General features: G+C 34.9%; 1 protein-coding gene across 1 annotated transcript; it reads right to left on the reverse strand.

The window, feature by feature from the left end:
* Positions 1–480: 480 nt before the first annotated feature.
* Positions 481–26,068, reverse strand: LOC121428626 (guanine nucleotide-binding protein G(i) subunit alpha-like). Its single transcript, XM_041625390.1, has 8 exons — positions 25,591–26,068; positions 20,000–20,042; positions 18,423–18,564; positions 17,738–17,901; positions 14,616–14,744; positions 13,376–13,505; positions 3,941–4,094; positions 481–1,096 (listed from the first exon to the last, which is right to left on the reverse strand). Exons 1-8 carry the CDS (start codon positions 25,760–25,762, stop codon positions 909–911), a joined length of 1,122 nt encoding a protein of 373 aa, XP_041481324.1. The 5' UTR covers positions 25,763–26,068; the 3' UTR covers positions 481–908.
* Positions 26,069–27,477: the final 1,409 nt, after the last annotated feature.

Raw genomic sequence — 27,477 nt, forward strand, 5'->3', positions numbered from 1 at the left:
CCTAAGTTAATCATAACACACGTGTGAAAGAGCAAGAACAGAAAAACGAACATTTGCACATGACAAAACTAACTTCTGCATTAAAAATAGTATGTTGGGTCTTACATTAAGTCACATATTTTGACAAATTCTTTCTCTTTTTTTTGAGGAAAAGAATAATAAAACAAATTTTACAATAAAGATAAATGTTTAAGGTTATGCCATTTATGTATATGACATGTATCTTACATTACAGAAAAATCAAATTTGCAAACAGCAACAGAGACATAAGTCCCCTAATAAAGGGCATTATGTTGTGAATTTCAACAGTATCAATTCGGTTCCTACTACATAAAAGCTATTACCATCAAATTATATGCAGTTACCAAGATTCAACATTAATAAATCAATAAACGCTTGTACGCTTGATCCAAAATCACAATCCTAATTATTTCATTTATCTTCTTTACTCATTATATAGAGAATACATGCAAGGATTCAATCCTGAGTTCTTATATCAATATCGCCATTCCATCACACAACTATTCAAATACCCGTAAGCTTTCCTAAGCGACCCTGACTTCATTTTACAGTTTGGACCTTCCTTTTGACCAAGAGCCACCAACGGCCTTTACGGAAGACTCGTCTGTATCACTCAATCGCCATTTCATCCCAGGGTCCCGATGCATAGAACCAAATGCAGGTCCTTAATTCACCACTCCTAATTGGTTTAAAAACCAGTCGCTTTTAATTCTTATGAGTCATATATGATTATAACTCTTCCTGTTGAGGTTAGCCCTGGAAGACGCTTCTGATCTGAACCTTCTCCACAACAAAAGCCTTCATCATGTACGGTGCATTGTTAGAAGATACAGTCGTTTAGTCACAAATGCATTCAATCATATCCAAAACACAACCAAAATTGTTTCTTAGAACATTCCAATTGATTCGAGAGAACTCTTCAAGATAACATCTGCGCAAGAATCAAACACAAATTGAATGTTGCCTGTATCGGTGGCCACTGTGAAATGGTGGTAGATCTGACGATGGCGAAACTTGTTCAGTGCCAGAAACTTGTCGCAAATGTAATTTCTTGCTTCGCGGGAGCTATTGGATCCTACAAAAAGAATAAAAGAAAGTTCAGTTAGCTGAGAATAAATACTTATTCTCATTCGAGCCATCAAGCAAAACTTGTAGTCATCATGATGCATAATAAATGGTTGCTATTGGGTATTGAATAATAATTTATTATCCCCTTCTTAAAACACGACGATTTTAATGATAAAGAGTTTCTGAATTACTGGTAATTCTGTCTGGTAATTCTGTCTAAAGAAAAGATGTCAAGAACAATGTTCTGATAATATTACATGGAATACAAGGTCATTACCATAGATGTGACATCATTAAAGGGGAATGAAACCTTTGGAACAAGTAGGCTTGTGTCGAAACAGAAAAATCAAAGAATAAGAACAGAAAGTTTAAGAAAAATCGGACAAATAATGAGAAAGTTATGAGCATTTGAATATTGAAATCTCTAATGCTATGGAGATCCTCCCATTGGCAACGCGACAAGGATGTGTGATGCAGGATGTGATGTCACTGATGAACAACTTTCCCTTTGATGGACTATGAAATTCCCTGAAAATGTGTCTTTTTGCTTTTTCGTATGGTGATACAAACTCTTTATCCATGATGTATTCTTTAAAAATCTGTATTACATGCCCTCCTATAGAAAGAATACATGTTCTACTGATAGATGTAATAAAAGAGGCAATTTAAGTGAAATATATACTAAAGTAATGGGGAGAGTTGTTCAAGAGTGACATCACACATGTTTGTCGCATTGCCAATGTGAGGATCTCCATAGCATTAGTGATTGCAATATTCAAAAGCTCATAACTTTCTTATTACTTGTCCGATTTTTCTCAAACTTTCGTTGATCTGTTTCTTTGATTTTTCTGTTTTCAAACAAGCTATCTTGGTTCAATGGTTTCATTCTCCTTGAAGTATATGATATAAGAATGGTCCAAATCCATTTCTTGGCACATTTCATTCATTCTGTACTAAACAATAGAAATCATTGCTAAAACATGAACCATTTTGTGTGGAATTTTACCCAGAACTGATAAAAAAAAATGGAGAAAAGACTGCAATCCTCACAGGCATAAACAATCATTTCATTTCTCTTGATATTTTTCAAATGAGCTATCATGGATTTGGGTTGTTTTTTGTTTTCGAATACCTTATTGTAATGCATTGACAAGTTGCAACTACCACAGGGAATATTTTCTCTGTACAACATTTTTTGACTAGCAAAAATAAAAAAAATAAATAAATGGTTCTATATAATTGGCCCTGTCCCTCTCCCCCTGAAACCATGACTGGTTACTGTACCTATGTTGTTTATTATTGATTAAAGTTCAACCTGACAAAAGGTTTATTATAAAAAATAGCAGAAATGATAATGAAAAACATTGCCGAAGGTTTGAGGAAAATCCATTAAAATATTAAAAAGTTATTAGAATTTGAATTATCTTATTTGTGACGTCATATGCAAGCAGCATTCTTACATAGCGAATGGTAATAAATCAATGAAATGACATCTCAGAAAATTAAAAAAAGGTTTTCACTGTACCTTTTCTATATTAATAGACAAACCATTTTACACTCGAAATGTAAATTAAACAAAAATAAGTCATCAGGAATCATCAAAAAATGAAGTTTATGCATTTTATATTACATAACATATGGGGAGCTGCTCATTTATGACATCACATATCAAAAACCTAAAATTCTAATAACTTTCGTAATCGAGTTTCCTCAAACCTTTCACCAATATGTTTTATTTTTTTTTTTCTGCTATTTTCACAACAAACTTTACTTCGGGATGAACTTCCCCTTTAATACCTGTATATTGTTTTTTTTCTTTCCCCCATATGTATCCCTTTATTTTGCGATACCAATAGCAAGCAAAACTTAAGAAATGCTTGCATTCACAGAGCTATGAAATTATATTGTATGTTGCTTTTGCATCACAAAGTTGATTTTATATTTGAATTTAAATAGTTAGGATTGAAATCTACAGGGATGGGATGGGATGGTAATGTTGCATCATATTACACAGGACCGTAACCAGGCGGGTTCCCTGAGTTCCCCGTAAAACCCCACAACTCGCCAACAGCAAAAACAAAACAAAAAATAGCAGAAATAAGGAGGAAAGTCATTTATTTTAGCTTGGTAGGTGAAAAGTTCCACGGTTTCCAATGATCCCGTCCACAAGGAGTTGAGTCGTGTATATGAAAAAGTTATACTTTTTTCTTTTCTTATTCAACCCCCCCCCCACAAGAATTCCTGGCTATGGCCCTGTTGAATTGATTTACTTATAGCATATGAAATGTTATTCAGGACAGATGCCCAGAAATGTGGAGAAAGTGTCTATTGATTTACTATTTCCATTCTACAATATTATTAACAGAAGATTAAGAATACAGAGGTGGAGCCCATGCACCCCCCCCCCCCCTCCCCTCGAGAGTCCATCATTATTTCTAATGTAAATATGTCGTTAATAGACAAGTGTGCCCCCCCTCCCTATGAAAGTCAGTCATTTTTTTAATGTAAATGTCATTATTACACAAGTGTATGCCCACCCACCCATCCCCCCTTTGAGAGTCTTAGGAAATATTTTTGATGGGAATGTTGTTCAAACACAAGGACCCTTTTTTCCTCAAATTTCACGCGTGACAAAATGACCATTTTGGACTGAAAACTTTTTTTTTTTACTTTTCAAATTTTCCTAGAGAAAATGCCCCCCTCCCTTAATTTTGAAAGCCTTTTCAAATTTTCCTAGAGAAAATGTCCCCCTCCCTTAATTTTGAAAGTCCTGGAGCACCCCTGTAAGAATAGTCTATCTTAATTTATTTGAAATACATATTATAAATTTACTAATTCCATACTTAATTACCTGTATACTCTGAACAGAAGACAGAGAGTGGGATGGTTTTTATCTTCTCTTCAAACAGGTCCATTTTATTGAAGAAGATCATGAGTGGCGTCTTTCTAAACCACATACTGTTACATACCGCATTGAATATCTCCATACTCTCCATCATCCGATTCTATTTAACATAAAAAACGACATTTAATTTTTGAAAGGAGAATTTCATTAATAATGGCTGGTATCAAATCATTATGATATCACTGTAATCACATATTATTTACATAGCTTCATTTTTTTACAATTTAAATAATACAACATACACCTCATCTAGGGAATGAGCAGGAATTATAAGTGAGATACATATGCCAATTATTCAGAACAATTCTGACGAGGGCCTTTGAACTGTTTCAATGGAAACAAGGAAGGGTAATTATTCTTATGTCCCAGCAAAATTATGTGGTATAATTTCTTATGGGAAAATCGTGATGTGGATCCTTGGTATAGGGGTACTCCATACTTATCTTAAGGAAATAGAGTAAAATTTTTCAAGCAGAATGTTGAAAATTTCACCAAACTCTGATAACAAATAATAAAATTATTCAACTTCGTAGTTTTAGCAATATTTTGTGAAAACAGTTACATGCACGTCATCATGAATATTCATATGATGATGTCATATCCCCACTTTCCTTTTTCTTTTATTACTACATCGCATTAACATAATGTCATATAATAGAATACAGAAGTAACAAGTGGGGATAGTGACATCAGTTTGCTCATGACAACACGCATAAACCGTTTTACCGATATAATACAAAACTTTAAAATATCATAACTGTGTTAATTTTGATCGAATTTTCAGTGTTATTTTTTTGTCTGATTTTTCTGTATCTGATAAAATTAAATTATTTTCAGCCTGGAGTACCTCTTTAAATGGAAAACCGTCCTTATTTCAAAGCCGGCCAATATGACTAGTCATAAGTACCATTAATTCGCATATTTACCAGTTAGCTACATTACTGGTCATGTGATCGATATCAGCCAATAATTTTATTAGGATCCTAATCGCTGCTTAATAATTGAAACCGTAATCTGATAAAGCCACATTTGCATTTGGTTTACGATTATCGTACGATGACATGAGCGATCGTGGCGGGAATGATTTCTACAACATAGAAAATCTATTGAAAATGCTCATCAAATCACAATGAACAGCGGAGAGGTCTTTGTCGAAAATTTTTGAACCGGGAGAGCTGATAATCTTAAAATTATGAGCCGACGAAACATTGCAAATATGTCGTTTGTCCATAGTCCAGGACGGAACTGCTGTCTTGATTCAATGATTTTTTTTTTTACAAAGACTGCTTTGTCATGAAGTGCTTTTTCTCATATTCCGGCCCAATCTCCTTTTCTTAAGCATCAAAAACATAACCACATTTTATAGAGTTTAACATTCGAATATGTTGCATTGGAACATTATGTTTCACCAATGAAGTTTTACACAAAAGCATGCAAGCCTCATAGCATTTATAGTATTACCAAATACTATGTTAACCTTTTTGAGAACCCTATATCAAACACCTATTTATAGCTGCATGCCGAATGCTTTTCTCAAGTGGCGTGTTCTTGCAACAGTTATGTACCGAAGTCAAAGTTTTTGTTTTCTTTTACACTATATAAAGGCCCCTCGATGTACGTAACCATTAAGCCCTTTGATATACAAAACCATTAATAACCTGGGATAAGGCCAAAATGATGGCCACTTTCTGTCAAGAAAACAACTTCCTTCACCAAATATCCAGTAAAACGAATACAATCAATGGTCATGATCACGTAATCTAGAAAATTGATTCAATATTCTTCTGGCATATTAAGTTATTAGTATGGAATAATATTTATAAATCTTAACAAATCAAAGGATTGATACTATTTCGTATGATACATGCTCTCTTTCCAACCAAGCGAAAACAAGATTAGAAGAGATCCTTTGTCTCTTGCTAGAAGAGGATTTAACAACAAAATTCATCAAATTCAAAACACATCTTACATGGACTTCTTAATATGTGACAAAAACGTGCAGCTAAACACTGAAAATAATAAGGACGAACTATAAATACTATAAGTTTAAGCATTATAAGATGATATGAGTAAAGGAAAGGAAATGGACTTCATAATTTCAGAATAACTGATCTGACAAGCATACTTCTGACTATTTGAGGGAAAGATTAAATAAAGAGCCATTTTGTAATTATATTATAATCATTGCAGATCACTTTGTTTTCAGAAGTATTATAATAATGATAACTAAAATGGTCACAGGACACGTGTGTTAAGGCCCTAAACCGCAAATTGCACCTAAACCGCAAATCGCCGCCTAAGCTTGTAGAAAAAAAGTATTTTCGAAACGAAGGACCTTGGAAGAGTGGTTTCACTCCCCTGGTAACATTTAGTATTAAAGTTTGAAAATTTTTGAAAATAAGCTACTATTACTACTACTACTACCACTACTACTACTACTACTCCTACTCCTATACTACTACTACTACTACTACTACTACTACTACTACTACTACTACTACTACTACTACTACTACTACTACTCCTACTCCTCCTACTACTCCTACTACTACTACTACTAAAACTACTACTACTACTCTTACTGCTACTACTACTACTCTTACTGCTACTACTACTTCTACTACTGCTACTCCTACTACTACTACTACTACTACTACTATTTCGTACTGATTATGACTATAATATGAGTACATGTCTTCATTACCCTCGTAACATTTTGTATTAAAGTTTTAAAAAGATTATAATAAATATTTAAAAAATTATTTGTAGCGATTCTTTATTTTCCGCCTTTTATTTCTTCCCTTTTCCTTTTCCTTTGCTTAAACCTACAGGCGTTAGATTATACTAGGGGAGAATTAGGGATACACAAAAAAAAAAACCGGCACTATGTACAGCCCAAGTTGCCCAACTCCAACCATAACCAAGAGTCCAAAACCAACAAACAAGAAGAACAATAATGATAGCCTTTTAGGGCCCCATGGGAGACCAACTTTATGTTGAATGAGCACCCTGGTAAAATATTTAAATAAATAAACAAATAAATAAATACGTGTATCAGCAAAGGGATCAACAACAATATTTCTCATAAAAATGAGATCAGCGCCTTAGTTCTAATTCCTCACTCTTCAACCTCTATCCTTCTGCGATTTATGTTTGCCGCCCTCTGTGTTCACGCCTCTTACGCGCACACGGTCCTTGTTAATATACCGTGTGCGCGTAAGAGGCGTGAACACAGAGGGCGGCAAACATAAATCGCAGAAGGATAGAGGTTGAAGAGTGAGGAATTAGAACTAAGGCGCTGATCTCATTTTTATGAGAAATATTGTTGTTGATCCCTTTGCTGATACACGTATTTATTTATTTGTTTATTTATTTAAATATTTTACCAGGGTGCTCATTCAACATAAAGTTGGTCTCCCATGGGGCCCTAAAAGGCTATCATTATTGTTCTTCTTGTTTGTTGGTTTTGGACTCTTGGTTATGGTGGGAGTTGGGCAACTTGGGCTGTACATAGTGCCGTTTTTTTGTGTTTTTTTTTTGTGTTTTTTTTTTTGTGTATCCCTAATTCTCCCCTAGTATAATCTAACGCCTGTAGGTTTAAGCAAAGGAAAAGGAAAAGGGAAGAAATGAAAGGCGGAAAATAAAGAAAGAATCGCTATAATTTTTTAAATATTTATCATAATCTTTTTAAAACTTTAATACAAAATGTTACGAGGGTAATAAAGCTATGTACTCATATTATTATAGTCATAATCAGTACGAAATAGTAGTAGTAGTAGTAGTAGGAGTAGCAGTAATAGAAGTAGTAGTAGCAGTAAGAGTAGTAGTAGTAGTAGTTTTAGTAGTAGTAGTAGTAGTAGTAGGAGTAGTAGTAGGAGTAGGAGTAGTAGTAGTAGTAGTAGTAGTAGTAGTAGTAGTAGGAGTAGCAGTAGTAGAAGTAGTAGTAGCAGTAAGAGTAGTAGTAGTAGTAGTAGTAGTTTTAGTAGTAGTAGTAGTAGTAGTAGTAGTAGGAGTAGTAGTAGGAGTAGTAGTAGTAGTAGTAGTAGTAGTAGGAGTAGGAGTAGGAGTAGGAGTAGTAGTAGTAGTAGTAGTAGTAGTAGTAGTAGTAGTAGTAGTTTTAGTAGTAGTATAGTAGGAGTAGTAGTAGGAGTAGCAGTAGTAGTAGCAGTAAGAGTAGTAGTAGTAGTAGTTTTAGTAGTAGTAGTAGTAGTAGTAGTAGTAGTAATAGGAGTAGTAGTAGTAGTAGTAGTAGTAGTAGTAGTAGTAGTAGTAGTAGTAGCAGTAGTAGAAGTAGTAGTAGCAGTAAGAATAGTAGTAGTAGCAGTAAGAGTAGTAGTAGTAGTAGTTTTAGTAGTAGTAGTAGTAGGAGTAGTAGTAGGAGTAGTAGTAGTAGTAGTAGTAGTATAGGAGTAGGAGTAGTAGTAGTAGTAGTGGTAGTAGTAGTAGTAGTAATAGTAGCTTATTTTCAAAAATTTTCAAACTTTAATACTAAATGTTACCAGGGGAGTGAAACCACTCATCCAAGGTCCTTCGTTTCAAAAATACTTTTTTTCTACAAGCTTAGGCGGCGATTTGCGGTTTAGGTGCAATTTGCGGTTTAGGGCCTTAACACACGTGACGTGCTTGGCTCGCTTTCCCCTCCAGCCTCAAAATGACCAAACATCATGCGCGAGACGTTTTTGATCCAATTTAAACTGATGAGCTATAATTTTAGACATTGAATTCTTAAAGAGGCTGAATTCCCCCTCGAAAGATTGTCTGATAGCACTTCATTGGTTCGATAATCCTACCCGTGGGCAAACGATACGGAGTCAGTGAAATCGTTTCATTATGACGTCATCCGTTTTATGAAGTATATAAGTCTACTGTGGGTTGGGTGTATATCATTTTCTATCCCTCTCACTTTTTCATTACCCGAGGCGATGTACTGGTTTTTTTAGTTTCCAGAGATGTAAATCCCGGTGATTATCAGTATGATTGATGTCAATGATTATAAGGTTAACTGGCCATGCTTTTTGCAACGTGAGCTGAGTGATTAAACGTGAAGGTCATTAATGCGTTGTTTACTACCTCGGTATTTATAAGATTAAATAAAATAAAACTTTGACTGGAATTTAGCAACTGCTTTGAAAGTTAATTCGGATCTACGCAAGCTATATAGTGAGAATTTTGAAAGGTCAAAGATAAGTTAACCTTGGTGATAATTGATTGAGTAAAAAAATAATGTACAAAATGAATTGAATAATTCAATAGATTTAATAAGAATATATATATAATAAAATAATGTATGAAATAATTGATTGATTCGTCAATCATTTACTCATTTATTGCTGGTGAAGGTGTTTTTGTGCGTATTTCTTCTGGGTTTGGGAGCGGCATGTTTAAACTCAACTAAACGACATTCATTGATATATCTCCATTAGATGTGAATATACCGAAATATCTATAAGACATTGAGGCTCCCCTCTGTGACAGGCAATCAAAGCTAAATAAAGGGGGGAAATGCCCAGGAAATTGTAAGGCATACCATTTACTAACTTCTATTGGAATAATCTTGTCAGATTTTCTCAGAAGTAGAATCCCCCCCCCCCAAAGAAAAAAGTGAATATTTTAATACTTTCCCCAAAAAAATGCGAAGTTGAAGTCCCTTTATTTTACTGTTGACATCATATTTCAAAGAGCTGTGAACAACAATGTAATAATATAATTATATTTTATATATATATATATTATTTGGAACTCATATTCATCGTATTTGAAAACCCTGCATGCCTGTCCTTGTCAGTACGAAATTAATTGAGACATTGAGCAATGACAGTTTCATTATAAGAGTCAAATTAAAAAAGTCATTATGATGACTTACAATCTACATCTAAACAAAAAATTATAATTAATCAATTTGAATAATAGTTGACAAAACCTCTGCTGAATGCTTACAAACGTAGTGAATATTTTTATACTCCCCCCCCCAAAAAAAAAAATGCGAAGTTGAAGTCCCTTAAACAAAGTGAAGTTGGAATTTCGCTAGCGTTTAGGGGTTTCCAAATAGCCTTGTAAAAAGTTTGCAAGAAAGTTCCGAAATTATTTTTGTTTGTCACGAAGAAATATCCGACAATAAATGACTATCATGACTTGCGTCTAGTAATATTGCCCTTTTCTCTGAATCCTCATCTCTATTCGAAACCAGGCACGTGATGTTGTAATTCTATTGGTTTTCTGCCTTACTTTGACAAAGAAATCAATTTTCTGGGTAACTCTCAAGTGGACAGTAAAGAAAAACAGAAGGCAGTTGTGTTAATAGTTTCTGATTCATTATAGAATCTCGGCGGCTCACCATTAAGGACACACAATCATTCAACCAATTTCTTTAGTGTCTTCTAACACGGAGATTTTATGTTGTTACATGTCGTTTTGCATTTGGCAAAAACAATAGATATCACAGGGCACGTACAGGGGCGGATCCAGCTTTCGCCAATAGGGGGGGGGCAGCGAAAAATATTTTGATGAACATTTTTCTCGCTTTTGGCCGCTACAATCTGGCTTTTTTGTTTTTTCAGGGGGTAGTCCTAACTAAAGACTGAAGTTTTAAGTATATGTTAGTTTTTATTGCTATAAACAATATAAGGTATCTTATGTGGTCTTAATATATAATGCGAGCGCGAAGCGCGAGCTAAAAATCTTTGATATTTTATGTCCTTAGAACTGAAGATTCAGAGCAGCTTTTATAATCATGGAGAAAGATGAGTATCAAAACAAACAATGCGAGCGCGAAGCGCGAGCCGAAATTTTATCATATAGTAACGTGAAAAGTGACTCAATTAGGACTGTTTTTAGTGGTTAATGAAGAGAATACAAGTATCACCAATTAAATAATAAAAGTGCGAAGCGCGAGCTCAAAATTTCTGATATTCCGACCTGAAAAATGAACAGTCTAAGCACGTTTTTATTTAAATAAACAAGCTGTGTGTCTCAAACAATTAAATGCGAGTGCGAAGCATGAGCTTATTTTTTTTATATATACTGACATGATAAAGGGCATTTTGACAAATTTTGGTAAGAATTTCCAAAGAGGATATCTCACAAATCAAACAATGCAAGCGCAGCGCGAGCTGAATATTTTGATACACATTAACAATTTGTGTAAATCAAACAAAATAATGAAAGCCTGATGTGCGAGCTAAAACATTGTGTACAAATTGATATCAGAACTGGATATATATATATTGGATATAGTGTCATTTAACCCTCTTGAATGGGATTCATTACACAGGCAATGCGAGCGCGTAGCGCGAGCGAAAAATTTTATATAAAGTCTATTTTCCAATTTTTCCCCTCACCTTTTTTTGTTTCCTTCCGGGGTCGGGCCGGTCGTTACGAGGCTGTAAATTACACATCATGGGTAAAATATCTCTTTTTTACTTTTCTTTCTGTTTTTCGTATTTTCTATCAAGGTAAAGAGTACACTTTTTTCTGCAGGTTGTCAAAAAATAGGGGGGGGCCGGGGCCGGCTCGGCCCCCTCCTGGATCCGCGCCTGACGTAAACCCTGTGTGCATCACATGGAATATTCAATAAGTAACATACATAAACTCTATAAAAAAAATGCTAAAGGGTCTGAGGAAGGAAACCCAGTCGAAGGAAAGGTTGATGTCGTGCCAGTCTAGACAGAGCTACTTCGACCAAGGTACTCCAAACCGTTTCCAGTAGTCGGACTAAGTTTGGAGTAACTTTATCCAGACTTGCACTACTCCGACCTTCTTATCCGACTGAACCTCCTCGATCAAAACAGCATATACGTCCGGGTCGTAACAAGATAAATATCTTTAGAATTTTATCCATACATAATAAAATTTTGTTCCGGCTAGAAATCCACGTCTGAACGAGGCTATGGAAAAGTCGAGTGTTCTTGTAACGTCGGCAAATACAGCCGTATTTAATTAAGTTCAAATGAGGTAAATACAGTAGTCATGATGACTTTGATTTGATTGTCTAACCCTTGAACATTTTCAGGTCCGACAGACTATACATAATTATTTGAATTAAATTATGATAGTTTAGGTGACTGCATGAACTATTCTCTTTCTATATGCACAATTCAACAAACAATATTGGCTCAACAATTCAACGTTATAATAACCCCTTTTCGACTTTCCCATTTCTGTCACATGATGAGAGCAAAATAGATGTTAAATGTATAGTAATAATTGAACATTAATTTGTCAATCTATTGTTTGTTTGTTTTCAATGCTAGCAAAGTAAACAATACACTGTAAAAACGTGGTGTTAAAACTGACACCAATTGGTTTTTAATAGAGGACCACACCCTGAGGTGTTAAAATTACACCCTAGAGATTAAACATAACACCAAAGAGTGTAAATGTAACAACCAAAGGTGTTGTAATAACACCTATAAGTGTAAAACTAACACCACCAATTTAACACTGATGTAAAATAACTGGGGTGGTCCTCTATGTACACCGGTTAACACCACAGTTTTTGCTGTGCATGTAGCATTCAAAACAAACAAATAATAGACTGACAAATTAATGTTCAATTATCACTATACATTTAACATCTATTTAGCACTCACGCAGCAAAAACTGTGGTGTTAACTGGTGAACATAGAGGACTACGCCAGTTATTTTACACCGGTGTTAAATTGGTGGTGTTAGTTTTACACCTATAGGTGTTATTACAACACCTTTTGTTGTTACATTTACACGCTTTGGTGTTATGTTCAATCTCTAGGGTGTAATTTTAACACCTCAGGGTGTGGTCCTCTATTAACACCAATTGATGTCAGTTTTAACACCACAGTTTTTACAGTGTACCTAAGTAAACAATACAAAAGTTCTAAGTTTATTCAAATAATAACTGCCTGAATGCTCATGGATCGTTAACGGATCCTCGGCGTGAATTCTCGGTAAAAATGGGAAGAGCCGAACACACACGCATAAAAACACATAATTGAACTATGAATAATGATTTAGTCCATGGAGTGTAGTATTTAAGAATTGCTTAATATCAGACTTCTAATTAAACACTATGCAATTTCTTGTTTAAACAATACAATTTACTCCAGAAAAACGTTGATAATTTTATATTATCATTACTACTATAATGATTGCTATTATTGCCATCTTATATCAATATTATTATCATCATCGTTATTATTACTGTAATTTGTAGTAGTAATTGATTGATTGATTGATTGATAAACGAATTTATTAACGAATTGAAGAACAAGAAAAATTGTTATGTTATCACCATCTTTACATGTTTTTATTATTGTCATTACCATCCTTATCGCAACATGTCCCTATCCCGTTCATATAATAACAAAAATATCAAATCATAGCCGGGTCATAAATTATACTATTTACCTTTTTAGGATCCTCTCTCAGCTTCTGATCGAAGGCACTAATAGCCACAGTATACATGATAGCTGTGACGTCATCAAAGCAATGTATCCATTTCCGTCTCTCTGTGCGTTGGCCACCTATATCAACAACCCTATAAGGGGCGAAATCATACAAAATTAAAGAATAGTATATTCATAATCACTGCAGATTCAACTCCATACTAAATAAGAATTTTAGTCCAAATTTTTATGGAATGCTGTGTTTTTCCTTTATTCAACATTCATGAAAAAAGGTAAATTATTTACTAAATGTATCATTAAAGTTTCTTGCAAATTCAGATTGCCTTTTTATTTGTTGTTCAGGCTAAGATTTAGAAGTTGTCTCAAAGATATGGTGTAGTTAGAACGTGAATCCATTTCGAATTGTTAGTCTTATTTATTCAAAGAAATGTTTCATTCGTCAATAATCATACCCGATTTTGGATTTATATTTAATCTGAGACATTTCTAGACTTGCTTTGGAAAGTTCTTCATAACATTCTATCTCAAAACTATCGAGACAGGGGCGCCGATATTTTTGACTCGGACATAAGATTGGAGGGCGAGCAGTTGTAATATTCTTTGTCTAACTGCAATCCAGTCCAACATTATCTATTCTATTTATTTAGTAAGAATGGTTAAAGAGTTTATTGAAAGAAATGATAAACGATTAAATTGGCAGTATTTGTCTATCATCATCATCATGACTATCTTCATAACCATCATCATCATCACAATCTTCACGATCATCTCAGTGATTATCATCACAATCTTCATTATCATCATCACCACCACCACCACCATCATCATCATTATCATCATCACAATCTTTATATTCATTATCATCATCACCACCATCATTATCATCATCATCATCACCACCATCATTATCATCATCATCATCACCATCACAATCTTCATATTCATTATCATCATCATTATCATCATCACAATCTTCACCATCACCATCGTCATCATCATCATTATCACTACCACCCCCACAACATTCACTATCACCATCATGATCATTCAGCTTTAAATTTGAGCTTCAACTTAAATCACAATGGTTGTTTATCAAATTGTTCAGAAAGGGAATTTTTGCAAACTAAGTTCTCTATCGAGCTTAGATCACAAAAATCAAGATATATCTATTATCAAAACGGCTAGAATTTATAAAGAGTAATATAAAAATTAAAAAATGTACTTAATCAAGAAATGCTTACACAAATTTCCGTTTTCTAAATTTGAATTCTGTAGCGATAATTCCAGTTGACTTGATTCTTGCTCTGATAATATCATCATCGCATGGAATATAGTTATCACTTGAGATATCAGATAATCTTCCGAAGAAACTGAAACGAAAGAATAAAAAGTATTTTAAGTAAAAAAAAGAAATAGAAGTAATAACGGGCCAAGGTGTTTTGCGACGAAACAATATTGGCAATGGTTTTATCTGTTTAATATTTCCTACAATTTTCTTACTAATTCTGCATCTTCGTCATAATACATGTACGAACCTTAATAAAAAAAATATTCTTAACGACTTATAGACATGATATAATTTGCAGTTGTAATCCTCGTGCTTATAATATAATAATCCGATAATATTCAAGCATATCATCGATAATTACCCAGGTCAACGGTTTTAATCAGGCTTTTTTGCATTCGCACTAAATTAGTTCTGTTGGCTTTATAGTGACCAAAAAAACTCGTATCAACTTAAGTTTGTGGCATTTTTTTTAAAGTTTCTGTAATCAATTTACCCCCCCCCCCCCCTTCACCTCGCACAAACAGAATTGTATCTTTTATAGACTTGATTAAATATCTAATAATTGCCTTTTAATTTATAATAAAATAATCAATTCCATCACGTGATTTATGAATTGCGTCATTAACTGGCTTTAATAATTTTTTTCATCAATCTTTTTGTCTTATCCTTGTTTTCTCTTGATTAAAAATCAAGTCGCGTTTGATATTTAGAGTTAAGATTAATTACACCTTTTCAAATGCTGCCTTTAATTACACCTTTTCAAAGGCTGCCTCCTAATAATTTTTTTTCATCAATCTTTTTGTCTTATCCTTGTTCTCTCTTGATTAAAAATCAAGTCGCGTTTGATATTTAGAGTTAAGATTAATTACACCTTTTCAAAGGCTGCCTCCTACGTTTCATTATTTTCCAGGATAAGAGTGACACAACATGGTGCGAACAGGTCATAAGTTAGAATGTCCATTACATTAATTTTTGTCTCAGTTTGAGCAGGACTGTTTCTGGGAAGGTATTGAATTCAAATTCTCGAGGGAAGCGATATAGTCGCTTTGATGAGAGTAATTCCCATATGTCTTTAGCTCAGGTAAGCCTCGAGAAAAACGAGTGCTACATTATACGTACTCGTTAAAACTGACAAGTTTTTCTACTCATCTCATCCCCTTTTGTTGACATCTCGATTAGAGTGTAAATGCCACGAGGTGTGGTCGTCCACAGGAATTATTTAATCAAAGGGAAAGTTTAGGTAAATGTTTCATGAAAAAAGGGCGGGATACACTTTTTTGTATCATTATTCATTTAATTTGAAATTGCATGTGAATACAAGCCGGGCTTAGTGTAAGCCCGGCTTACACTAAGCGATTCGTTGCGATCCGATTTTCAAAGAAATCTTAATAACAATTGACATGAACATTCCCACCAAAAAACATCTTAGCGATCCGAGGTCAGAATAGTTGTAGGACTACTGAAATCAAATTCATTGTAGTTCGAGCCTCAATGTAGGAATAAAAGAAAATTCAATTCCAAATCCTAATGACGTCATCATCGGCTGCGAATTGGAGGCGATTTGGACTTTACTCCGACAACACGGCTTGCCGCAAAGCAAAATTATGATTTCATTATTCCTAACATTATGCCGAACTAAGGAATTTTTCTTTTTGGAACTTTCCTATTTAATACAAAATGTGATTTATTAAAAACTAATGTCGTATCGGATCGCACAGTGTGAGACGAGCTTTAGGTAGATTATTGGAGGAAAAAAAGTATGCAAATGAAAAGGTCATGTCTTGCTACGTACGCGGAGGAGCGCCCCAACCTCCCCCCCCCCCTCAAGTCGGTACGACCATGATAGTCGGGATCGAAATCTGTTTGCGACATCATGCACCAGGGAATGTCTTTCTCGATAACATTCTTGGAATTTATCGCCACACTGATGTCTCATGAGTCTCTGATTTGCCGGGAGAAAAAAAATGTAGGATTAAAAAAGATGCCGAGACCTTTTTTGTACATGACCAAACTGATAAAGTAAAACACTGTTTGTTAATAGCCATATTATATTTGCGCTCGTCGCGGTTAGAACGAAAACACCATGGATTTTCCGTGATATTCGAGGTCCATCTTAACATTCTGAGGGAATATCATAAATGTTTGTTTTACATTTGTGAAATGTTTTCTTTAATATGTATCATTCTAAAATCTTGAATATTTGTATTCGAGGTGTGTTCCAGACTTCCAGAGGCGGATTTGGGAGGGTTCGTGCCCAATGTAGTCCTACCACTATTTCTTTGTGGGGGGGGGCGTAAACCTGAAGAGAAATGCAAACACTGAAAAGTTTTTACTGATGAATCAGATTTCATCGCTTACCCCAGCGATAGGTGTCAAAAGTATGACACCAGTGTATTCAATTGGAATAAATATCGAACCGCGACCGCCTTCGAATTTTTATTTTAACTTCATTTAAACCATTCTCATCAGAATAAGATGGAGGGTTGCTGGTATCAATATTGGCCCTGTCCAATGGAATAATTAACATTTATAATGGGCATTGGTGTATGGGTGTGTTTAATAAATTCGGGATTAATTGAAAGTGTTTTTTGGGGTCAAATAATTGAGTGCCATAATTTTTCCCCTTATCTGCCGATTTGAAACCCCTAAATTATCATAACATTGATGAATAATTAGAATTCATCAATATTTTGGATTGCTCGCTACTCTTCTCACAATAGTGCTCCATGTCAAATATATATTTTTATATACATAGTTATCATCATTACATCAATAATAAATGGCATACAGGCACATGGACTTGGTTTCAAACCATGGACTTTCGATTATGATACATTGGCTGCGTCACAGGCCTGGGCTCAGGGGGTGACCATTCCCTGTGATTTTGCCCCCCCCCCCTTCCCCGCCGCGGCGCCGCCGCCCTATCGAAATAAACTGACGCCACAACTGTGCTATTTGCTATTATCCATTTTCGTTTTTAAAACTAATTTGTGTACAGGTTTGTTGGAATATGCAGTATAAGAACAAAAAATACCGATTGATCACCAGATTTAAGTATTTTCACTACTGACGTACTAGCTTGCATTGTCGAGGAGCTGGAACTCATTTCTTCTTCTGTAACATTCCTGGATGCCATGGTTGTTCCATATCCTATCCATTACTTGGGTCAGCTCAGGGGTGAATTCATGATCACGTGTTCCTATCATTTCCATGTAGGAGTAGAAATAGGCTGCATCGTTCTGCGAGATTCAAATACAAGAAGAATAAAAGGGAGGGAGAGAATAAGAGGGAGAGAGGAGGGACAGAGGAGATAGATAATGAGAGAGAGGGGGGGGGGGAGAAAATAAATTAAATATAGGGAGAGAGTGGGGGAGACCCTGGAGCGAAGAATAATGATAACGGTAGGTAACAGTTTGAATTGGAGTTAAAGAGATATTTCACCCAGACGTAAAGTTGGTTTTGACAAAATTAGACAGTGAGACGGTTTGGTGGAAATTCACCGTAGAGGCAGATTAAATTTGTTATCTGAATAAGGAGAAAAGAAGCTTCATATGATAAATTTACACTTTACATGCAAAAGAGCTAATCTGGTCTTTATCACACCCTTCTGGAGTGAACTACATTTTCACTCCAAAAAGAGGTAAATTCACTCTCAAAAGATGTAAAGCCCACTCCAAAATGACTAGTCCCTCGTCTCACTCTGAGAGGAGTATGATTAGGGACCAGATTAATTCTTTTGCATTTAAAGTGTGGGACTTACCTCAAATTTCGGATCATTGTGTTCAATGTTAAGTTTGTTGATAGCACCTAAGAGTGATAAGATAGACTCTGTAACGTTTGATCGTATGATGTGACTAAACACGTGACGCTCATCCTCATTGAATCCTTCCAAATGAATTAATCTACAAGAGATTTTAATAAAGGTTGTTTTAAATTAATCAGTTGTATAAATAAATCTGTTGTATAAAATCAATCGATTGTATAAAATTATATAAAATAAATCTGTTGTATAAAATTGACCTGTTTCATAAAATCAATATGTTTTGAAAAAATCTATGAAAGGCACTAAAATGAAAGAAAACGAAATCCTATCAATTAAATTTCGAATGGAATAGCTCGGTCGTTTTTATACATTTACATTTACTGACTAACATTAACTTTCGTTGAAAATGATAATTCAAAATTTGTATCACTTTTTAAATTCATGCACAAGTTAGTTTGAGGAGATAAGAAGTATAGGGTTTTAACAAATTCGGTTCTGAATTTTATTTCTTTTGTGGTGTTTATTGTTTATCACCAATTATCAATTTTTTAATCTCCATAATCACACAAAATTGATATTGCCATTTTTTTATTTGGTATATTTAATAAGAATATATGCCTTATTGACATTCTTTTTCAAATTTTGCGAAAATTATTGAAAAACATGTAATCATCATTATTTTGAAACATAAATATGCAATCACTTTTGTTGAAGAAAATAACGTAACAGGTTGTTTGTGGAAAAAGCTAATTTCCACATGTCATGGAGTGAAATAACCTCTTTGTATCATTGCATTTTCAATAGATAAATATTTTCATGATAAAAAAAACCTACAGTAATATGTAATCTATTATGATTGAGAAGATAATGCATTAAAGGGAAATGTGAAATTTTATTATCACATATCATTATTGACTTCTCTAAATATGTCTAATTTTCAATGGTCTGATCACACACACAAAAAAAAATCACTATCATTATTTTTAAACATCAATAAGCATTCAGGGGCCGATTGCATGAAAGGTCTTTCCAAGGACCGTCTTTCGTGTCGCCCATATTTTATGATACACTATAAGCGGGGTGTTTCTGAAATTTATGATAAAGAATAAGATTCGTTAGCTTGCTTTTAAATCAAATTTTATACAATTTCATGATATATCACATCATTTTATAAACAAATAATTTGTTTATTTTAACGGACGAATGAAATATGTTTGCAGATTATTTATTTAAAATGCGTTTTACATGGCGCATCATAAAAGATGGGCGACACGAAAGATGGTCCTTGCAAAGACCCTTTCGTGCAATCGGCCCCAGTTTGCGATGAAGAAAATAACGTGACAGGATACTTAAAGAAAATCTGAAACTAAATATCACTTATCAAATTTAACTTCTTTATTATTCATATTATTACTAAATTCAGAGGCACATAAGACCCCGACTTGTAAGAATATATACTCCGATCTTCAAGAATTCGGTCTGCCACTAACTCCTTTCAAAAAATTGATAGATCGAATGAAATAATGCTGCTTATACATGTTCATTAGATGTTGACGATTCTTTGATATCCTCACCTTAATTGCTTTGCGATTGTGCTCTTTCCTGATTCACCGGCACCTGCATGCATGGGAGGTGAATTAAAATAAAAATGTCGAGACACTGGTCTGAATAGTAATATTTCGCTTCAGATTCAAACTCCTGGGACCAGTTTCGGGGAGGGGAGGCGGAGGGTATTCATAAAATCACGGTGTTTCAAAATGTCTAATTTCCATTTGCAAAACGATATTCATTTTGACTGCATCATTTTTATACATATACTTGCAAGTAAATGATGGCAAAATACATTTTCACTTTCACATTTAAAGCATTGTTGCTTAAATTGAAACTATTTCATGCTTCAGATAATTGTATATGAATAGAAAGATTACATATTATAAATGGCAAAGTCTTTAACCTAAATATTAAGTCTTATGAAGATACTACACACAGGAACCGACTCAATCGAAAGATTGTTCATCGTCTGGTTTTTATAGCTAATCAATAACCATTTTCCATTTTTACTGGAAGATTGAATAGAGGTCAAAATTACGATACACAATATACTTCGACTGAAGTGAACAAAATTTGCGTAAAAGAATAAAGAATTCGGTAGTCTGTAAACACACGTTTTCACCCCTGCTTGAAAAAAGAATTGAAATACGTTTGAAGAATAAATTACTATCCATGTTTAACAACAACGAAAGACACAATATCATTCAACAATCATTAAGTAGCACATAGACTCTTCCTATATAGGTTTAACAACGGAATAGCAATTTGAAAAAAGGTAGCAAATAAAAGGATCGAAATACTGATACAAGAAATGATTATAGAGAAAATCAATTAGCCGTATCGGTATAAGAAGTAGACACGATTTGAAAACATGTAAGAGATATTAAATACAAAACACTTATCATGTATATTGTGGGGCCCATTGTGGTCGCATGGTTCTGATATCGTCTTTCTAGGGTTCGAATCCCAGCCAAGATGTGTTTTACTTGAACAGTGCAAACCATGTGAGTTGAATGAGTACCTAGTACCTGATTGACCCATTATATGCACTGAGCGTTTCTATACGAAGCAGCACCTCGTGCTGTATAATGTAAAGAAAATAACTGCATTGTATCGAAAAATCGCTGTTTAAATCCAACTATATAATTACTACTTTCATTACCGAATAATTATTATTTTACAAGAGGGAATCGGGTTACAAAATTTGGTCATAATACAATTTCGAATAGTTAACTGGCAATATGTTTATTTGAATCTTCACATCCACACACTAATGTATACCCATTTCCCCAGTACTGTAAACAAACTTAATATGTGCCGCAAGATATTTGATTTCATCAGAAATTGTCTCACTAAACGTCAACAAACTGTGGTTTATCTCTATTTTTCTTCATTGACTTTAAACTGTCCACTGACTGCAATACCCTTTTGATGTAATTTGAAACTAAAAATCATAACAATATGTAATTGCTTGGTAATTCTCTGGAGACATATTCTGGCAATTCAAGCACATGTAAATTTTCATTGGAGGTGTTGCGTGTATTAATTTCCATAGGCAGCACCCCCAAGAATTCCGGATAGTGTGACAAAATGGAGAAATGTAACAAAATTGCAATTCATTTTTTACAGAAACCTTTTTCCTTGTGAAATTGCTCGGGCCGAAAATGGCCTCCATTTTTTTTTTTTTTTTTGCTTGTTAGATTGAAATCAGCACAGTAAAAAAAGGGTTCCCACGGCCCTATCCCTCTCTCCTCATACATACTACCCCCCTCTCTCTCTTTTTCTCTCCCTTCTTGTTCAATAGCTCGGAGTTTAAAACAATGTAAAATTAAGTGATTCATTTCAAAGTTAATTCATAAAAATTATTCGAGCAAAGGAATCATTGCTATCAACTGTATTGATACGTGTTATGATGAATAACTAGTATTTGTTTGACAAGGATCACGTCTTCTTGAGATATGAACGAAGTTCTGCCTAACCACTTCTTACATTTTGATTGCCAATTATTGACATTTGCAAGAACTTATTTCAAGGACGCTTTGCTCTGAATAGATTATTCCTAATCAGAAATCGGTGTAATCTGTATACATTGCTTACAGATTATCAAATACAAAAGATTCTTGAGTACTTTTGATAATGGAAGATTAAGCTACAGTGACTTAGATTTAGGAAAAAGATGAAGTATTAAGTAATGATCATGGAGAAGAGGAAGACAAAGAAAAAGAACAAGAAGGAGAAAGAAGAAAAATGAGAAGACGCAGGAGAAGAAGGAGAAGAAGAAAGATAAGAAGAAGAAGAAGAGGAATAAGAAGGAATAAGAAGAAAGAAGAGGAAACGGAAGAAGAAAAAGGAGGAGAAGAAGCTTACTGGAGAAGGAAAAAAAGATGACAATAAAAAAATATATGATGATAAAGACATATTGCCGGGAGAAAAAAGAAAAGAAAAGGAAGAAAAATGGAAGCAAGGAAAAATGTGAATTTTCTGCCTGATAAATAACAAGTTGATTAAAACTTGTTATAACATTTTACTTCATCAATAATGTGCTAGATAACACAATTATGCTATTTCCTCGGGTTAATTATAATATAATAAAAAAACATTTGCATCCGCTTTCTGACATTGTGCCTGCTTTCAATTAATGCGTTTAGGAATTCAGTGAACATAAAAACGTGTTGTTTTTTGTTCTTATTATAAACCGTTGAATGTTTTAATTGATGTTATGGGTAAAGATATAGCTATATGCATACGGATTTTAAATTGAGCAATACTTAACATTGTTGCAAGAAATTTTTGACTTAAGATGGAAAGAACATAATGTGATCACAGTGTGTTCACAAAGTGGACCACAATCTTAAAACTAATCAGTCAAATTGACTAGACCAGTAGTCAGCTGGGTGCAACTGATATGACAATCACTGATAGTCACATTTCCGACATATATTCTAGTCAGAAATAACTCTTGTTTTAGTAAAATGCATGTACGACTAAAAAAAGTTAAATACGACTAGAATAACAGTTGCACCCAACTGACCATATTAACTAGTCATTTTTGACTGATTTGTTGTGGAAACTGATGTGGAATCATTGACACTGTTAAACTGCTCAAATTCAACAGTGTGAATATATTTTCACACTGTGGATACCTCCACAGTGTGACTGTTCACAGCGTTTTCACATGGTCGACTATGTGAACATGGGATGCACACTTTTGAAATGCACATGGTGTTCACACTGTGAACACACACCGACACACACACACTGTGATACACACATTGTGACACACTGTTCCTTCCCGTAGAAAAATACATTCAGGGATATATTGAGTATAATATACAGTGCTTTAATATCTACTCTAGATAGCATAGAATTACACTGATAAATACAAGAACAATTGAACTTGCTAAAACCGAAGGATAATCATGGTGTATCAGCACCTAAAATATATTTTAGAAATCACTTTCAAGATTAATGAGCAGCGCTCCCCTCCGTTTGATATTTACCAAAAGCAATGGAAATGATCGGGGTTTTTTATGCATTCCCCGTGTTTCATCAAGTGAAGTTGTATAATTTTTTTTTTTACTCGGACAGTTGTTGAGCATAGCAGTGTTCTAGGTTTCACTGCTAATGTGTTGCAGAAAACGTTCCAATATACCATGAATATTCAACTTTTGCTCAAGGGAGTGTTTATGTGAGATTCGCTAGTAGTCCGGGAGTAGTCAAATATCGGCAATTTAGGCGGCGGTTTATACCATTTCTCTTACGACCGTGAACAGTCGTCGATGCCTAAATGTCTCAAAATGTGTCATTAAAATGATTGATCGTCAATTTCAGCCGCCTGGATGCAGCTACCAAGGGCGTAGGCTGGGATGCACTGGGTGCACGTGCACCCTCCCGCTGAGGAAGAGTTCCGACCATAGAGTTATATAAACCATACAGTTATATAAACCTGTTTAAACGTATTTAACTCTATGGTTCCGACACGAAAATTGTACCCTTTTTCTGCTTTCAACAGTTATTTTTCCAAACTTTAGTTCCACCTCCCAAAGATGTGCACCCCCATACCACTTTAGTTCCACCTCCCGATGAAGGATGTGCACCTCCCCATGCTCAAACCAGCCTACGTCCTTGGCTCCGTACCTTTATGCTTCGCATCAAACACATGGCAGCATCACCGTTCTTATAACCTCATCTGTGGGATGAGTGTATGTCACTGCGTCAACTACGCTAACTCCCCGTGGCTTTATCGCAAAGGTTCGGTGGTAAAATCAAACTTTCGAATACAGAACACACAAATGTCTTTCTATAACGCTTAGTTATTAACAATAGTCTATTTCAAAACACAAGATCGCAACGAAAAACGCATCTTATTCGGAAGTAAACAGACTTTTCCTGCTTCCTAAAATAATGATTATTCTAGTACAGGTCGTCAAGGTATCGAATTGTAGGCTGAAGCTTATGGCTTGGTCCCACTTCACTTAAGGATGCAGAGAGGATGTAAAACGGAAAAAAAATATTGATATCCGTTGGAAAATATTTATGTATCATTTGTACTCTTTGCCCATGTGTTTCATACGCTCTATATCCATCGAGCATCTGTCCACTGTGATTTCATTGTTCGCCCATTTTGTCCATTATCCGGAGCAGATGAAAACGGATAGAGTTACACCGATATCTTGCTTGTCCGCTGTATCCGTTATGAATGTTTTGTGTCCATCTGCCACTGGGACCAAGCTTTTCAGGAACGTGCTATGATTGCTATCTCAATCATTCCTTTCACCTAGATCAGAAGTTTCCATTTAATAGCGATGTATGGATGTTAAAACGCGAGATAAAATAATTATCATCCACAGAAGACGTACTATCCTTTATGATATACGCTTATTCAAATCCATGAATCTGTCTGTCCAGAAATCCCAATTATGAATTAAAATACAAGAAATCAAATTTGTACGATTACCTGTTGTCTGCCCCGCCCCCAGAAAAACAATGCATACAATTTGAATCCTAAAACGGACCTTTTTGTTTGACAGAGATTGGTATGATGGTATCCAACAAAAAAGAAGTCATGGCTAACATATTTTATCTCTGCGGCATCATAGTTGCTTTAATGGGAATAGTGTTGAATGGTTCTTCATCTGTTAAACCTCTTTGGTATGACAGAGATTGGTTTTCATCATCTATTAACATGATTAAGACTTTCATTTTATCACGAATACTCGTATTACAGTTGTTGATTGGCACCGACCAATTCAGCTTGGGTTTTAACTGAGGGGCTTCAAGAATGCTTATGAAAAGATAATATTGAGATAGCAACGCATCTGGCTCATTACATAATCCATAGAAATTTCCTTTTATTTTCTTTGGAAGCCTCCAGTCATGCCCGCCACAAGCTATCAAGTTACACTACTCTATATACGCCATCAGTCTTTTGTACCCATGTTTAAAAAAATCACAATCATTCAAATTATGCAGTTTGATAGAATAAAAGCCTTAATGCGGCGAGTTAAGCGCATTGCAATTTAGACCAATAACATCACAATAGATTGGCAACAAAATTTTGACAGTAATAGAATTATACTTCAAGAAAACACAAAAAACAACTTCGAAAACTTACCTAATAAGAGCAGTTTTACTGTTTTGGAAGCTTCCAGTTTTGCTGCATGAAGCATTTTCTCAATCTTTTTGTTTCTCCTCCATGCCACCTGTATATTACACATTTGTGTTGATTCTTTGTGATAGGTCGTGGGTGAGATCCTCACACTGGCGCCCGATCCCATCTCTGTCATCCGATCGCTCGCTTGTCTCTCTGCGGTCTGCTCTTCGTATTTAACGAGCGTTCGTTCATCTACGGCTCATGAACGAACGAGCGGGAAAGAGTTTTCCAATCGTCTGATTCTTTGTAAGAAGGGTTAATCGGTGTCTAGAATCGACGATGAAGTACTTGCGAACAGATCGTGGAAACGGTCAAGGGAAATAGTTTCATCCCAACTGTTGTTCATCCTTCCAGCTCCATGATCAACCGTGAAGGCTCGGGTGTGGCGGTTTTGTTTTATACGTCTTGGTCGCGTCGTCTGGCACGTAGTGGTTACGTGGTTCAAATCTCACCCTGATTGTAATATCCCGGATGTAAACCAAAATAGGGTTAGAATAACCAAAATGGCGCCCTTGGGATCCGTCCCTGGGAGAACATACTGGGATTCATAAAGCAGGAGCATTGCGATAATGCGAAGTCAATTATTATAAAATTAAGCTCCATAACAATGGCATAATGAAAAGTCAGACAATTCAGATTTGTTATCGAAATGTTCTCTTCTACTAAATATAGAGAACTCCTGTAAGCAATAGCTGATAGCAAGTTTTCCTTTCTTTCCCATGCAATACCCAACGAAAATGAGGAGAAGAATGTCAAAGCATCGTCGCGATTTGTATAATGAACACATTAATCATTATCATTTTCAATATTGCTATCATCATTAATATGACCATAATCATGATTAAGCCGATGATCATGATAGATTATTTATCATAATTATTACAGTAAGGAAGTAGCACTATCATAATAGTGTATTGTGAACATCATCTTCATTTCCATCAACGTCATATCTGCGCATTGAGTTATGATGTTAGCATTCTGACGAGGCTAGACATGTAAAATTCTGAAAAATGTATACATGTATATATACAATAAAATAAAAAAAATCAAAAAACCTGCAACGGAGCGAAGCGAGCACGCAATTTTTTTTTATCTTTTTGATAGAAAGATTTATCATTGTGACTAATTTGGACATAATATTAAAAAAACAATAATTTTTCAACATTTTCTTTCCCTTTCTCCTTTCTATTCCAAAATTGTGATTTTGTTGATTGGGATTTTTTAAAAGACATATAGCCTCTATTTTCTTCAAGTAGTGAAACTGAAAAGGGGAGAGTAAAGAGGGGAGACAGAGAGATTGAACTTGAAGATGGGATAAAGGACGGGGGAAAGTGTGACAAGCGAGAATAAGAAAATGAGGAAGAGAAAGGAGGAGGGGAGAAGAAGAAGGAGGAGGAAGAGAAGAAGAAGAAGAAGAAAGAAGAAGAAGAAATGGAGGGAATGTAGAGTATGATAAATAGAGGCCTAGCTGGGTCGGGTAGATCTGCAACCCTAGCATTTCAAGTGAAGAAAAAAAGTGATGCCATCATTAGGCACATCTCTGCAGGCACAGAACCTGATTGAAACTTTGATTAATAAGTGTGTCTTCACACAAGACTAACGCATAAAATATTAGCGAGAGGGCCTTTTTTGTAGGCTGCTCGTTCAGACCACTTAACTCAAGTAAAGGATTTCACAACAGACTATCATAACACCTAGAAATCGTCTCTTTATATAACAAACATTAGTCAAATCGTTTAAAAGTCTATTTAATAACATGTTATGTTATGCAGGGCCCGCTGGTAGAGCAGTTTCCTAACTGAAGTGGCTACCCTGCATGGGTATAAATAAAACATTATTATTTTTCAT

The sequence above is a fragment of the Lytechinus variegatus genome, chromosome 15 (genome assembly GCF_018143015.1).
Source record: "Lytechinus variegatus isolate NC3 chromosome 15, Lvar_3.0, whole genome shotgun sequence".
NCBI classification, from domain to species: domain Eukaryota; kingdom Metazoa; phylum Echinodermata; class Echinoidea; order Temnopleuroida; family Toxopneustidae; genus Lytechinus; species Lytechinus variegatus.